Source organism: Hydra viridissima, unplaced genomic scaffold (genome assembly GCF_058129835.1).
Source record: "Hydra viridissima isolate aposymbiotic clone 2 unplaced genomic scaffold, HvirCarnegie_v1 scaffold_14, whole genome shotgun sequence".
Classification (NCBI taxonomy): Eukaryota; Metazoa; Cnidaria; class Hydrozoa; order Anthoathecata; family Hydridae; genus Hydra; species Hydra viridissima.
The window spans coordinates 6,357,673-6,373,518 of record NW_028324313.1 but is presented as its reverse complement, the minus strand read 5'-3'; the positions used below and the strand labels follow the sequence as shown (position 1 = coordinate 6,373,518).

At 28.1% G+C, this 15,846-nt stretch overlaps 1 protein-coding gene across 4 annotated transcripts in view; it reads left to right on the top strand.

The window, feature by feature from the left end:
• LOC145181792 (ankyrin repeat domain-containing protein 27-like) overlaps positions 1-14,261 on the top strand; it is a 28,151-nt gene extending 13,890 nt beyond the window's left edge. For 2 of the 4 annotated variants that reach the window (XR_016446778.1, XR_016446777.1), the window contains exons 16-34: positions 688-774; positions 1,051-1,181; positions 1,993-2,075; positions 2,810-2,925; positions 3,013-3,105; positions 3,327-3,444; positions 3,577-3,671; positions 3,821-3,913; positions 3,990-4,070; positions 4,144-4,188; positions 4,580-4,702; positions 6,867-7,067; positions 11,743-11,862; positions 11,988-12,049; positions 12,378-12,474; positions 12,719-12,784; positions 12,899-13,172; positions 13,305-13,368; positions 13,671-13,722. Coding sequence is in view for 2 of the 4 variants with exons in the window: in XM_090071194.1 (XP_089927320.1) it covers positions 688-774; positions 1,051-1,181; positions 1,993-2,075; positions 2,810-2,925; positions 3,013-3,105; positions 3,327-3,444; positions 3,577-3,671; positions 3,821-3,913; positions 3,990-4,070; positions 4,144-4,188; positions 4,580-4,702; positions 6,867-7,067; positions 11,743-11,862; positions 11,988-12,049; positions 12,378-12,474; positions 12,719-12,803; positions 12,899-13,172; positions 13,305-13,368; positions 13,671-14,117 (2,415 nt within the window). In the remaining 2 variants the exon portion in view is untranslated. Of the gene's footprint in view, positions 1-687; positions 775-1,050; positions 1,182-1,992; positions 2,076-2,809; positions 2,926-3,012; positions 3,106-3,326; positions 3,445-3,576; positions 3,672-3,820; positions 3,914-3,989; positions 4,071-4,143; positions 4,189-4,579; positions 4,703-6,866; positions 7,068-11,742; positions 11,863-11,987; positions 12,050-12,377; positions 12,475-12,718; positions 12,804-12,898; positions 13,173-13,304; positions 13,369-13,670 lie in introns of all 4 variants that reach the window. The other 2 variants (XM_090071194.1, XM_090071193.1) reach the window with 1 other exon arrangement.
• The last annotated feature ends 1,585 nt before the right edge of the window (positions 14,262-15,846 follow it).

The following is a 15,846-nucleotide window of genomic DNA, read 5'->3' as shown; positions in this document are numbered from 1 at the left end:
AAGAAAATGGGTGCAATCCAATCTTCCAGAATAAAATGGGTCCAATCATTTTTTCAGCACAAAATGCACACCACACAGTAACTTATTGTGGATGCATTGGTTTTTGTGAAAAGTGCTTTGTTGCTGAAAAAGAATTTTGGTATAAAATTTGTTCACTTCTTTTTGTTTGTGCATCCAATCAGCAAATGTACTGTGCTTGAAATGGTCAGTCACCTTGCATCTTGCATCTATTGAATTTTTTATGCATGTAATGACAGATCTTTCATCAATGCAAAGTGGTTGTGGACAAGTGCAATTCCTGTGCTTTATATTGTATAGAGGTGTTTGGCCACATTCTCTCTCACAGCAGCAATTTTTTCCCGTGAGTGTCCTGCACAAGCAGATACTGGCTTTTTAACAACTGCCACAGATCCAGTTTCTTGGAATCTTTTAGTAATTTTGCCACTTTTGGTTGGTCAATTATGCAAGGCGAAAAAATCATGAAGAGCACAAAATTCACCTTAACATCAATCCAAACTATTGTAACACCCTTTAAATAGTGGGAGATTGAATGGACAAACTAAAAAATATTCTATTTACAGTGAGCAGTATAAATATCTTTCAAACTTCTAATTCAGAAAAGATTGAGCTCAAAGAGTAGTCATTTAAAGTTATTTTTTTCTAATCTTCACAAAATTTCTTTTTTAGAGGCTAATTGTTGTTGACAGTCTTTTTCAAAGAATGGATTCCAGTGAAAAGCATACCACTACTTCTCCAGTTGATGACTTTTTTGAAGTAATTGTTATTTTTGTATATTGATGGATGTACTTTTTTAATCAAATCTGTTTAGCTATCTAAATTTCAAATTAGTTTCTTTTAACAGAAGTTTTACACTAAAATTTTGTGAATTATTTGAACTTTTAAATTTTTCTTTAAACTAGATATTTGAACTTCTTTTGAAAAAATATTTGAACTTTTAAATTATTTTTTATAACTTTTTGGATAAAACTGATAAATTTGTTCAATAAAAATGGTAACTAGTAAAAAATAATTGGAATTCTGTATTTTAAGTACATCAGAGGTGGCAATTTAAATGCAGTCCTAAAGTTAATAAATGATAGTGCTACAACAATGAAAGAAATTACAGAATCAATGTGTCATCCATTATGCTCATGTGATTCATGTGAAAAGATGATCCTAAAGTAAGAATCTTTGTTACTAAAGCAAAGCTCTCTTGAAAGTATTTAGTAAAAACATAGCATTTTAACTACAAAACTAAACAGTATATTGCTATTTGCATAAATGCAATATTTAGTAATTTAATACAAGAATTACCAACAGAGTTGGTAATTTTTGTAATCATTTAGGCTGTTTTTTTAAATATAGAAGTAGTGCCTGCCAAGCATGCTGTTTTTGCATACATATTAGTGATGCCAAGCATATTTACCTGGAAAAGTGTGTCAAGCAGCATCTAGTTCTATTTAAAAACAAACTGAAACAAGATCATGATGTAATCTTCTAGCCAGATATGGCTAACTTACATTATGCACAGATTGTGTACAATGATCTAGATGCACAAAAAAAGGAGACAAATGCATCAGCTGAAACCAAAGACCAATAAAATGTTTCTGGGCATTGTGCAAGACAAATTTACAATTGAACTAGAAATGTAACAATTCCTAAATTGAAGAATAAGTTTTTAGAGGAGGTACCTTAGAATAGAGGTGCTATTCTGTTTACACATTTCAAACATAACCTGTGCAATTTTGGTCATACAGACCTTTAGTTTCATATAAATCTAATAATCATTTTTGCTAGTGTTGTAAAAAAAAAAATTACTTTTTAATTTCAATTTAATTTACATTTTAGCAATGTGTAGTTAAACCAAGTGTTAGTCTTTTAATTGTTTTTATAAACACTATATATTTTGAAAAAAATTTTTTTAAAGTTTTGTTGATGAAAAAGAAAAAAGTTTTAGGAAAAGGAACTAGGTTTTTAGAATTTGTTTTCTAGTAAGCGCAATGATCCAGCTGCAGTCACTGTTTTTTCTCGTGATGCTTTAGGATGTACTGCACTTCATCAGGCAGCTGAATTTGGTGAGCACAATTTTTCATAAAGGTTTTTTCACAAAAGCATTCATTTTTTCTCTTGATTTATATAGTTTTCATTCTTTGTTGATGATAAGAAAAATTAGGGTTATGTATTATATTGAGTTTTTATTGGTTGTCCCCAAAAGCATAATTTTGGGACAAAAATATGCTTTTGGGGACATCCAATAAAAGCTTTTATTATGTTTTTTATAGTTTAATCTAGAGAAAATTTCAGCAGTGACATTTTTAAAAAAGATTTCCTTTAAAGTTAAATTAGTTTTTAAGTGTTTGTGTCTTCAATAAAGATTCTCTCAGTTAATGAAGCATAAATTTATATCAAATAGTTCATTTTTCATAAATCAAACCCCATTTTTTATTAAAAAATGGGTGTGCTTGTAAGCTGTTAATCGTTTTAAAATCAGAAATAATTGAAGGAACCATTCGACAAACATAAGGGCAGTAAAAAAGAAAACACCATCCAGTAAAATAATTTTTTTTTTTTTTTTTTTAAGAAAGGTTTACAAATTAATTTTCATTAATATGTAAAGTGTGAGAATGTTTTATATTTACTAATGCTCCTCAAGATCTTTAAAAATCATAAAGCTCCTCAAGATCTTTAAAAATCATAAAGCTCCTCAAGATCTTTAAAAATTATAAAGCTCCTCAAGATCTTTAACAATTATAATAATTGAAATTCAAATGAAATCAATATGATTAACCTCAAAATACCTTTTTTTTAGGTTGTGAAGAAATACTCTATGAACTAATAAAGAAAGGTGCAATTTTAAATGCTACTAATTATCATGGGTGTACTCCTCTGCACTATGCTTGTCAGCGTGGCCATCATAATGCTGCAGTATGTGCTATTTCATGGGTCAACTTATAGTTATTATCCAAAAATATTTATGTCATTTAATTTAAATATTATTTACTTTTTTTTAAGGTCATTTTGATTCACTATGGGGCTGATATCAATGCGTCTGACAATGATGGAAATACATCACTTCATCTTGCTGTTTCTCATGGCCATGAAGTGGTATTCTTGATATTTTGTTTTATTTATTTTACAATCAATTTATAATTGCTCTCATCATCAATATCATGATTGTCAACATCATCAACATCATCATCAACATCATCATCAACATCATCATCAACATCATCATCAACATCATCATCAACATCATCATCAACATCATCATCAACATCATCATCAATAACATGACTATCATTAAATTTTAAATTGTTTTTGTGTAGTGTGCTGAATTCTTGTGCTCTTCAGAATGTGAAAGCAGATCAAAGTCTAAACTCAATATAGATGCATTGAATGAAAATAATGAAACAGCATTGCATATCGCCAGCAGATGGGGTTTCTGTAAGTAACTTTGTGCAGTAGTTTATTTATGAATTATATTGCAAGAAAGCACTTTATTTTTGAAAAGTTCAAAATAACTTACTACTTATTAAGTTGGTATGTTACTGTATTCTGATAGTTATCATGATCTAGGTAATTTGGTACATCTGCTTGTAAAGAATGGAGCTTCATTAAATATTTTGAACAAAGAAAATAAAACTGCTAAAGATTGTGCTCTCAATGTGAAGGTAATCATATATTTTATTATGTCAAAGTATTCTATTATAAACTAGACAATAACCACTTTGAGTAAATGTGTCTTTTTAAAAGAAGTGCTAAATTTAAAAAGTAAAATTTGTTTGTTGGCTGCTGCTCAGAAATATTTTATTTCATTAAGGTATTGGATGTGTTTTCACAAGCTTCAAATAAATCCAATGAAATTAATGATGCTTTTTCTAAACCTTTGGGAACACAAAATGACAAAGGACCAGTGAGTAAAATTTTCTTATAAAATAAAAGTCAATAAAAGGGAAGCAAGTAGTTTTACAAACTGTTTTGTTATTTAGTCTTTAGATGAAATTTGCCCACCAAATTTTCATTTGAAAAAATCCTTTGATGTTGCTAACCCTTCAAAACAGAGCCTTGAGGTTTGTTAAATCCTTAAACTTTGTATGGTGTTCTTTATATTTTCAGATTTTTTATGATAATTTCTTTTTTTAGTTTTCTCACCTGATGAAAGCTGTAGCTGATGGTAACTTAGCTTTGGTATAGTATTTTTCAATTTATTGATTTCTTGTAAATATAAATATTTCTTTAATATTTTTTAAATTTACTTTTTTCTATTGATTTTATACTACTGCTTTCATTTTAAGAAATTTTTGCAACTAAAGCTTTACCAGCATTTTTTCTTCATTAAATACAAATATGCATACTTATTACATTTTATTTTTTTTTTAGTTGATGTTATTATCTTTATGTTTGTTTTATGTTAATGCAAAAAATACAGAACCTAAAAAAACTTACCATAAAGCCACTGTGTAATATTTATGTCTGATTTTCTGCTTTCTAACAAAAGTAATAATTCTCACCAAACATCAAAAAAAATTTTTGCACTTCTATTGTTCATACTGTGACAAAAATTACTTTTATTTTAAAGGTCCGCCAGAAACTAGGGTTGTTAAATGAAAACCACAATCCAGATGATACAGACAGCGATTTTATTGAAGAACACTTATGTCATCCTCTATGTCAGTGTAACAAATGTCTTATACTTCAAAAAGTATGTTACCTAATATATGCTTATATGCTATATGTGCTTATATGCTATATATGCTTATATATTATATTGTGCTTATATGCTATATGTGCTTATTGCTATTCATTTCTTTTTTGCTACTGATTACACAGGTCACTAAAATTAAACTTTTTTTTCTGTTATTTTAAGTTTTAGGACTACTTTGAAGTAATTTAAAGTCAAAATTTGCATCAAAAATGGCATCAGCTTTTGTCAATCATGTCAAGTTTCCATTCTATTAAATAGGTCCACATTGGACACAATTTTGCAAAATTTAAGCTTGCATTTCACTATTAAATTATTAGTATAAGGACAAAGCAGGTATAAGATATCTAGTCATATTTTTTAAATAACCCTGTAAACCATCAGCATGGCATTAACTCCTAGACAATGTTTGAATTGTCCTAATTGTTTTTTTTCGTGATTGTGGAAGTTTTACAATACTAAGTCATAGGATGAAATTTAATAATTTTGTAAAAAGAGCATTCACTGCTTACTTTAATTTAAAGGCAGGATAAATTGTGGGTCCTTTATAAATTTATGCTAATGGAAAAAAGGAACTAAAACTAAAATGCCAATAGTATGATGAGAGCAAAAAAACCATAGCTGACTTATGTCAAATTTATTGAAAAAACAAAGACTTCAGCAGTCCACTTGGTGTTTTCATCTGAATGGGTATTCAGATGAAATACCTATACCTGTTTTTTTACAGCTTTCTTTACTAAAAGAAGAAAACGACAATGATAAGTTATAGGTCAGTCCTTAAAAAAATTTATTGTGCAGATTTTTTAAACACATTGTTGACAGTATCTAAGAGCTTTGTTTATGCAGAATTGAATGACTCTGTGATAGATTTAGAATCAATTCATAGGCATGGGAAAAATTATTTTCAAATATAGATATGCTGTTTTTAACAAGTCAAACGTTTCTTTTTTGAACTTTGAATAAAGTAAACTAAATGTGAAAATGCACTCTAAAATAAATCAAATTTGCTGCCAATATTTTAAACTTTATGAATTTTGAAGGTTTTTTTATCATCAAACTTTTCTATTTTGTTTAGTTAACTTTCTTTGTATTCAACTGTACTTCATTCAAAGGAAAGTTATGCTGTCAGTCTATAGGCATCATGTATTTATAGCTTCTTTCAAGAAACATTTTAAAAGTTTATATTATTTAGAATGCTTGTATTATTATTTGGAAGTTTTATTGAATCAAGTATATATTCATTAATCAAACAATCATCAAAAGAAAATTTTTAGCTCTATTTCTAGCTTTTTAGGCCAACAGAGTGTGATTTTTTTATGCAAAGGAAAAAGAATATGTCAATGATTTTATCCACTGTTATGATGAAGCAGAACTTTTGAATCCAATCAGTGTCAGACAAAATGATCCAAATGAATAGTGGGTGTTCATAAATAGAACCTAAAGTGTGTGTTACTCCATAAATTCATTTGATATATCCTATAATAAAAGTGTTAGAAACATAATAAAAGTGTTAGATTTATCCAGATTTGATTTTGTACAATTCATTTTTGTGTATCTTAAACTTTTTACTTGGTTAACAATTAAAATATACAAAATATCCATGTTTTTGGTTTACAATATAGCTGAGCTAAGGGCAAACATTTGAAGCAGGAAATCTGGCCTGTTAGAACAAGGCTAGTAAAAAAAAATCATTTTTCCTCCGTTTCCAATGAATAAGTTATTCAATATGTTAATTTTTACTATTTTTACTGTTTTATTTCTTAATTTCTTGTTTGACATCAAACAAGGTTTTGAGCAATATGCTTTAATAAACCTGACCATGCAATCTTTTTATACTTCACATCATGAAGTTGTATTCTATAGAATAAATATATGTTGTGATATGTAAAAATGGATGCTATTTTTGAAAGCAAAAACCCCAATTAAGCAAAAAACAACTCTCAAATTTATGACTTGAAAAATTTTGTTGACCTGTGTTTATGCTAGTTTTATTTATCTTAGTGTTATTTATATTACTTTATATTATCATAAATGCTATGTGAAAATTGATATTGGAAGTAAATGTATCAGTTAATCCCATAACAATTGTAAATCTTTTAGAAGTCAAATTTAAATAGCTGCTGACCTCAAAACTTAAAAAATCTTTTACTTTTTTTCACCATAGAAGTCTGTCAACATGAACATTACATGTAATGCAAATATGAGTAATGCTGAGGGAGTTAGACCTTTGCATATAGCTGCAATACGTGGTCATGAAGTGATTGTAAGTCTACTTTTGAAAGAGGCTGGAGTAGATCCTAATGTTTACACAAATGCTAACAGGCGCACTGCATTACATTTGGCATGTCAATACAATAACATTGAGGTTTGAATAAAATAAACTTTCATAATAATATCAATTTATTTGATTTTTTTACAAATGGTAAGTTTTTACAACAGCTACTATAATTTTATCATCTATAGGAAGGCTTGCATTGGTTATTGCTCTCAATTTTTCAAGAAAGGCTTTTTAGATATTTACAAATTTTTTTGAGTTTCTTATAAACCAGCTCTAGTTTCTAACATCTAGTTTTTAACTTAAAACTACCAGAAAATTATTAAGTTGGGGTTATTCATGATGGAGGAATACTAATATAATATATATAATATATTTCTTAACATAAAGAAGCGGCCATTATTCAATTCTGTAATAACACGCATATTATTACAAAATTGAATAAAAACTTGATGGCCCGTAATTACAATAAATGTAACGGCCGTGTTAGATAACATCACTCTAACACCCCCACATGATGTCAAAATCTAAATTTACGAAAAAGTCAAGTTCCAAATATAATATCTCTAAATGTTTTCATTGAGTACTTTTTAAATGATTTCGTAAAAATATCCGCTAAGTTTTCGTTTGATGGTACATATTCCAAAGTTATCTTTCCATTATGAAGAAACTCTTATAAAATGATATTGTATATCGATGTGTTTTGAACGTGAATGTTTCACTGGATTCTTTGATAAAGCAATTGAACCTTGGTTATCGCTTTTGACATTCACTGGCTCAGTGATTTTTACAGATAAATCCTTCAGGAATTGGGTAAGGTATGCTACCTCTTGACATGTGGCAGATATTGCCATATACTCAGCTTCGCATGTTGACAGAGCAACAGAGGCTTGTTTCTTAGATTTCCATGCTATGATTGGTCCACTCTGGTAAAGACTAAAACAATAACCAGTAATACTTCTTCGGTCATCACAGGATGCTCCCCAATCAGCATCACAAAATGCATTCAAACTAATACTTTGTTGTGTTTTTCTAAAAGTTAAGGAATAGTCCAGAGTACCTTTTGTATATTGAAAAACATGTTTAAGCATTGTTCAATCTCTGTTATTTGGTTTCGACAAATTTTGTGATAATTTTGTGACAACAAAACTAATGTCAGGGCAAGTACATATAATTGCATAAACTAAACTTCCTACCATTTCACGATAAAGTTTATTTGTATTTATTTCGTTTTGTAGCTCTTCATCATATGATTTTAGGTTCGTTTCATATGGTGTTTTTCTAGGTTTACAATCTCCCATTCCATATCGATGTAATACATTATTGAGGTAAACCTTTTGGTTCATAATTATTTTGTCAAAACTTTGAACAAAAGTTATTCCAAGAAAATTTGATATTTTTCCTAAATCTTTCATTTTAAATTTTTGATTAAGTCTTTCTTTAAAATAGTTCATGTCTTTAGTGGAACTAGTGGCTATAATAATATCATCAACCCAAATTAAAATAATAACTTTTGAATCATTTTTATTGTATATAAAAACACATGGATTGGATTCAGATTGAGTAAAACTCATTTCAGGTGGTTGTGAGACATAAATTTCACATTCTATTGGAGCATGTAAATATGCACTTTTTGCATCCATTTGGTGTACGATTAGATTTTCATGTACAGATAGATTCATAATTATCCTTAACAATTCAATTCTAGCTGTGGGTGAAAATGTTTCAGAGTAATTTACTCCTTCAATTTGAGTGAAACCTTTTGCTACATATTGAGTTTTATATATTGGATTATCTGGTTCACCTTTCATTGAGTAAATTCATCTACCTCATTAGGTTTTTACCATTTGGCAAGGTAGTAAGTGTGTACGTATCATTTTCATTTAACGATTTTATTTCTTCATCCATTGCTTTCTTCCACTTACAGGCTTCTTCGCTTTGGATGGCATCACTGTAAGAAGTGGGTACTTTTACACAATAGCAGTAGTCAATATATTTAATGTAATCATTATTTTCAGAATTGTCAATAATGTAATCATCTAAATATTTTGGTGGTCTTCTAGTTCTTTCTGGGTTCCTACAGTTTTTAGTATGTTGTAGCTCGGTAGGTTGATGCTGATATTTTTGGTGTGAGTTTTTGATTTGATCTTCATGGATATCATTAGGTGTTATAAGTCTAAAATTTTCAGTAAACTTTACTAATCTATGTTTCAGAACATCATTTGTTTCAGGGTAGTATACTAAGTATGAAGTGCTTTCTCTGTCATATCCGATGAAATATCCAATTTTACTATGTGGATCCAACTTTTTACTATCATTTTCATAGGGGTAACATATTGTTCCAAAGATATGTAATTTGGAAAGATTTGGCTTTGTCTTTGTGATAGTTCCATATGGAGTGTTTTCAAGTCTACTACTATAACAACGATTTCTAACATAAGTTGCAGTCATTATGGCATACACCCATAGAAATTTTGGTAACTTTGATTCAATAAGCATGCATCTGGCAACATCAAACAAAGTTTGCCAGTTTCGTTCGGCATTGCCATTTTGATGAGGAGAATATGGTGAAGTACGCTCATGCTTAATACAGTACTTTCTTAGTAGTTCTTGAAATTCCCTTGAAATATATTCACCTCCATTATCACTTCTAGTTCAACTAACACAGATGGGTCAATCTCATCGCTTTTAAATGAGAAAGTCTTTACATTACCATATGGGGCAATGTCAATTAAAAACTTTTCTGTAGCATGTACAGCATCTGATTTATGCTTTAAAAAATAAGTGAATAAACATCCTGAATAATCATCAGTGAAACTAATAACATATTTATATCCTTCCTTTGCAATTGGCACAATTGGCCCAGCTAAATCTGTATATTAACTCAAATGGATATGTTGCTCTAATATCAGGTTCTCTGTTACGTATATTTGTTTGCTTTCCTAAAGTACATGTTTCACAAAAATTACTTTTATTGTTGGTAATCTTCATACCTTCAACAACTTTTTCTAATTTCTTCAAATCTGCGAAATTACAATGTCCTAATATTTATGACATGTATCAATGTTTTCTTTTCTAACTATACTTGTTGAAGTTTTGAGTAGATAATATAATCTACCTTTCTGGTATATTGGAAATATTGTCCCATTTTTAGCAATCAATTCTTCTTTATTACCTTTGAAGTTAACAGTTGCACCTTTTTGCGCAGCAGCTTGAACAGAAAATATACAATTGGGGTAACTTGGTATAAATAAAGTACTTTCTAGTTTAACTTGAACAACATTTCCATCCTCAGTAGTTAATTTTACTGAAATGGTTCCTCGTTTTTGGGCCACATTGTTAGTTTTTGTACCATCAGCCAACTCAATATAATGTTCTTCTGGTTTAAAATGTTCATCAAGGTAAACAAAATATTTATTAATATTAACTATGAGTAGTTGCTCCACAATCAACAAGGAATGATTCATTTTCAGATGAAAGTTGCAAATTTCCTTCATCAACTTTGAATACATACCTTTGATCAATATTTTGGTCTGTTAACTTTTTAGCTTTATCTTTTTCCTGTTGCTGTTTATGACAAGATTTGTCATTATGAGTGCTTGATTTACACAATTTACACCATTTTCTTTCTTTGTTTTTATAACAGTTTGTAGATTTGTGACCTGGAAGACCACATGTATAACATTTTGCAACATTTTTATTTTTAAATTTAACATTATTTTTCATAATACTGCTTATATTTGGTTCAGCCTGATTACTTCTTGAATTTTCAGTTTCTTCAAAGTTTCTAAGTGCTTGTTTAAATTTTTGAAAGCACTTAACAGTTTCTGATTGTGTTAAAACCACAATAAAAGATTTATACTCATTTGGTAATCCCTTTAAGACCATTGCTACAAGGAGTGAATCACTTACAATTTTGTCTGCAGATCTCAATGCTGTTGCTGATGTTTCTGCTCTTATTATATAGTCAGTAATTGACTCCGAATTCAATTTTTGAAGCGTTGTAAGTTGATTGTATAATGTTATAATTCTTGGTTTGCTACAACCAGCATAGTGTTGTTTAAGTATGGAGAATGCTTCTCTTCCTTTATCTCGAGCATCTCTCATTACTAATGAAAGCGATCTCTCATCTAGGTATTGAATTAGTTCTGCAGACGCTAATTCGTTTTCATCGTCATTGACTCTTTGGGTTCCAGTAAAAACATCTTTTAAACCTTTAAGTTTCATGTATCCTAATATTTTTATTTCCCATAATTCAAACTTTCTTTCATCTCCATCAAACAATAAACTTTGATATTGGCTTCTGGGCCCATAACCTGTTAAGTTGGGGTTATTCATGATGGAGGAATACTAATATAATTTATATAATATATTTCTTAACATAAAGAAGCGGCCATATTAACACGCGTATTATTACAGAATTGAATAAAAACTTTATGGCCCGTAATTACAATAAATGTAACGGCTGTGTTAGATGACATCATTCTAACAAAAATTACAATCACTATAAAAATCTGCACCCAAAATTACAATTACAATCAAAGTTGTTCAAAGGTGGTTTTTGTTTGTGAGAAGTTTTGAAAACAGCTTGTCATAAGTATTGGGTCATTATTGTACTAAAGTACAAAACTCTATGCAATATTTATCTTTACATTTTTAATAACATTGAAATATTGTAAATTCAAGCTTAAAGAAATTTGTGTCTTTAGTAGAATTACAAAAAATAATATTTTGTCATATTAAATTTTCACTTGATCTGTTTTAGTGTGTGAACTTGCTTTTAAAGAAAGGAGCAAAACCTAATGTGAAAGATATTCATGGAAATACACCACTTCATTTCTGCTGTACTAATGGTCATATAGGACCTGCCATACTACTTCTGCAGGTTCCAATAATTTGAATGTTTGATGCTTAGTCAAGTTTTTAATCTTTGTTTCAATTTATTGCAAAGTAATGTTATTGAAAGTTTTTATGATGAAAAAAACTGAACTTGTGTGATTTTCTTTTTAGAAAGGTTCAAATGTTCGAAGTGTTAATAAGCGTGGAAATACACCTTTACATGATGCTTGCAGGTTTGTGTTTTTTGAAAAGATTTAATTCTAAGAAAATAATGCTAATTCTTTTACATCAATTGGATATTTGTGTAATATACTGGGTTTATTTTGGTCAACAAATTCAGATAATTACAGTTTAAAATAGCAATTAACATAAAATGTAACTATAATTTAATTTAAATAAAATTTATAAATTTTTTTTAAATTTTCCATGATTAATTCACTTACAGAAAATTATAAAGAAAATAGATCATTTATTTAATATAGATTATGAAATATAGAAAGAAAAGATTTTAGGTTGTATAAGTAAGGGTCATAAAGATCAATAAATGTGTTTTATTTCCAGATGGAATTTTGTGGAGATTGTTCAACTCCTTTTATTCTACAATGCCCCTGTTGATGTGTACAACAAGCTCCATATGCTACCAATTAATTATGCCAAGGCTTGTATTTAATTTATAAATTAACATGTGTTAATTTGATTTTGTTATGTTAAAAAAACTCCATTAGTTTTACATCTTTATATTAAACTATTGCAATAGTTGTATCAGCTCTACCAATGCTATATGTAAACATTTTTCATCTTATGGTTACGTCATTCTTCTTTTTAAGTTGAAAGATATAAAGGTCTTATCACTAATAAGTTTGGATTTCATGATTTTTATGATTGCAGTAAAAAAATTTTAGGATGAAGCAATACAAACAGCATTAAATGAGGCATTATTTAAACAACTCCAAGACACCAAAACCAATGTAGGAATTGCTAACAAAGGTTTTCATTTGATATGATAACAATTTTCTAAAATATTTTTGTATTTTTAATTAAAAACAGAATTGTGTTAATTTAAGTTAAATTTCTATTTGTAGCTGGGAAACCACATAAAGATTTACAAGACCACTGTGATTTGAGAGGAAATAATGATGCAATAGGTTTATTCTGCAAACAACAAATAAACAAATGCACTTGCCACTTAAATGTTTCTAGTAAAACCTGTTTGGTACATTCAAAGTGTTGTGTCAGCTCTAAACCAGAGCCATTATTGACTTCATCGAAGTCTGTTGAGGATTTGTTTAATAGTTTAGAAACAGAATATGCTAAAAAGCTGAAACAAATATCTCATGAAATCATAAACTTTGATAGGTTTATTTACTCATATTTATCAATAATATTATGTATATTATGTATAATTTATGATAATGTTATTATGCTATTACTATTATTCTGTTTGTATTTCACTAATTTATAAAAAATGTTGTTATCTTAAAAAATTAGGCGACAAAGTCTACAACATGTATTAACTATTGACAAAAGTTCACCTAACTTTCTCTACAATGTGGTATGTTATTAATCCTCTAAGTATAATAAGTTGTGTAATTTTAAACATTTTTCAATAATGGCTGCTTTTGCAATAGTAAGAAACTGACAGATGGATTTATGATTTTAAAAATTAGGAAATTACCTGTAGCTGATATTATTTGTATCAATTTACTGGATTTGTTTTTGATCTCTTTCAACTAATGTGTTTTTACAATTAGCATTTAGATTTTCATAAGCAGATACAATCCAAAACATTAAGATTTTTTTCATATGAACAAAGTGTAAATCCTTTAACTTATTACTTTTTGTTTGTCTGCACAGTGTGAAAATGAGGCTACACTGGAAACAGTTGTTCATCTACCATGTTCCCAAAGATGTGAAAAGAATGTTTTGATCAATGACTCTGTTATTATAAGTGATCAATTCAATAATCAAGAATCAAAAGAAACTAAAGATGTAACTTCTGAAAATGATATGCATCAGAAATCTGTTCACTCTGCTTCATCAGAAAGTAGTAAGGAAAACATTTCAATTTCAATTGAATGTGATCATGTGAAAGATTTTTTTGATGATTCAGCTGATGTGATGACTGAAAAATCCATTGATGCTAATCAATCAAACAGTGAAAGTGTTACTAATAAACAAATACAGACATTTTGTTTTGATACCCTTAAAGATGATGGTGATAGAATTACAACACTTTGCTCTGTTCAAGAAGTATTGCATACAGATGAAAGTTTCTTTCTGCCGGCTGAAGAAGTTTTGTAAATAAATACTTTTAAAAAAGATTTTCATTTTAACCACTAAATTAAGAAACTAAAATATATATTTGGGAAATTTTTTTTTGAAAAAGTTTTTTATATATTTTGCATGTAGATTTGATATTTTTTCTTAATTTTTTTCTTTTGTTCTTAGAAGGTTTATTTTTTCTTTCATTTTTTTTTTTTTTTTTTTTTTATGTTTAAAAATATCGTGGTGTGACCTAATAAAGTCCTATGCTTTAGGAAAGTCCTAAAATAAGAAATGACAAGTTTCATATATATATATAAAATAAACATTTGGGGGAAATAACTTAGTTATTTTAACTAGATATCTAGTTAGTTAAATTAACTATATTTTTTTCTCTAAAAGTTTATTTTATATATATGAAATTTGTCATTTCTTAAATTAGGACTTTCCTAAAGCATAGGACTTTGTTAGGTCACACCACAGTACCTTCACTTAAAAAGGAGTTTTTAAGCAGTTTCTAAGATTGAAACAAAGTTACTTTTCTTTATTCCTTTTTTTTTTTATTCAAAACTTAAAAAATTATAAAAGTTTTGCTCTTCGTTTTATTGTTTTCATAAGCATTCATGTTTATTACAACTTTTTAATTTTATCAAAATTCAATAAATTATTTATACTTTAAAGAATTTTTTTTGACAATGACAATTTGATAAAAATAAATTAGTCTCATTCATCATCATCATCATCATCATCATCATCATCATCATCATCATCATCATCATCATCATCATCATCATCATCATCATCATCATCATCATCATCATCATCATTATCATCTTGTGTCTTCTTTTTAAAATCTTCAACTATGAAATCTCCATTACGCTCTAGTATATGTTTCATGTTATTTAACTCTAGTATTTTAACTTTCCACATTCAATTCTTATATTCCTTATCTCTATCTTTTAAACATGAATATCCTTCAAAAAATTGATACATGAAGCTCTAAATAAAAGTTAATGCCATTAAAAAATATATATTTAAGATTTTTTTTGATTCTCCTTCTATGTTGATTTTCTTGTGTGTTAATTAGCTTTCTGTGTGTATTTCTTTTGTATTGGTTGCTTTTCTGTTGTAATTGCTTTTCTGTGTTGAATATCTTTGAGTTGAATGCCATATGATGCTTCTTTTTAAAAATGAAACAAATAATACTAAAACCATTACACTCCAACTTCCATCCAGCAATCACTCCAACAAAAAAACAAAAAATACTATAAGAGAAATACTTTTCCTATATTTGAATTTTTAGTTATTTATTTTGTATATTTCTTTAATAATGTTTATAATCTAGTTAAATTTATTCAAAAGGTCTTTGTTTATACATATGCTTTGGCATTTTGCTAACAATATTTGCATTTCTTGATAAGTCATTTCAAAAAATAAAGCACAAGATAAAATGCGTTAAAATCTTTACACTTAATGTTTTTTAAAGTAATCATAACTCATCATTAGATCATTGTCAAATCATAACTACGTATTGACAGAATATTGTTAGATGTTCATATATACAACCTTATGTATTTAACTTCATATATGATCATCTAAAAATGTTAGTCTTATATTTTTATTTATTGTGTACATATTATTTATTTGTTTATGATTATGATATAGTTGTGTATTTTACATGGTATTTCGAACAAAAGTCTTTTTGAACAAGTTTTATTTTTTATCAGACTTTAAATCCTGGTTTTTGAAAAAATATGATTTAATGTAT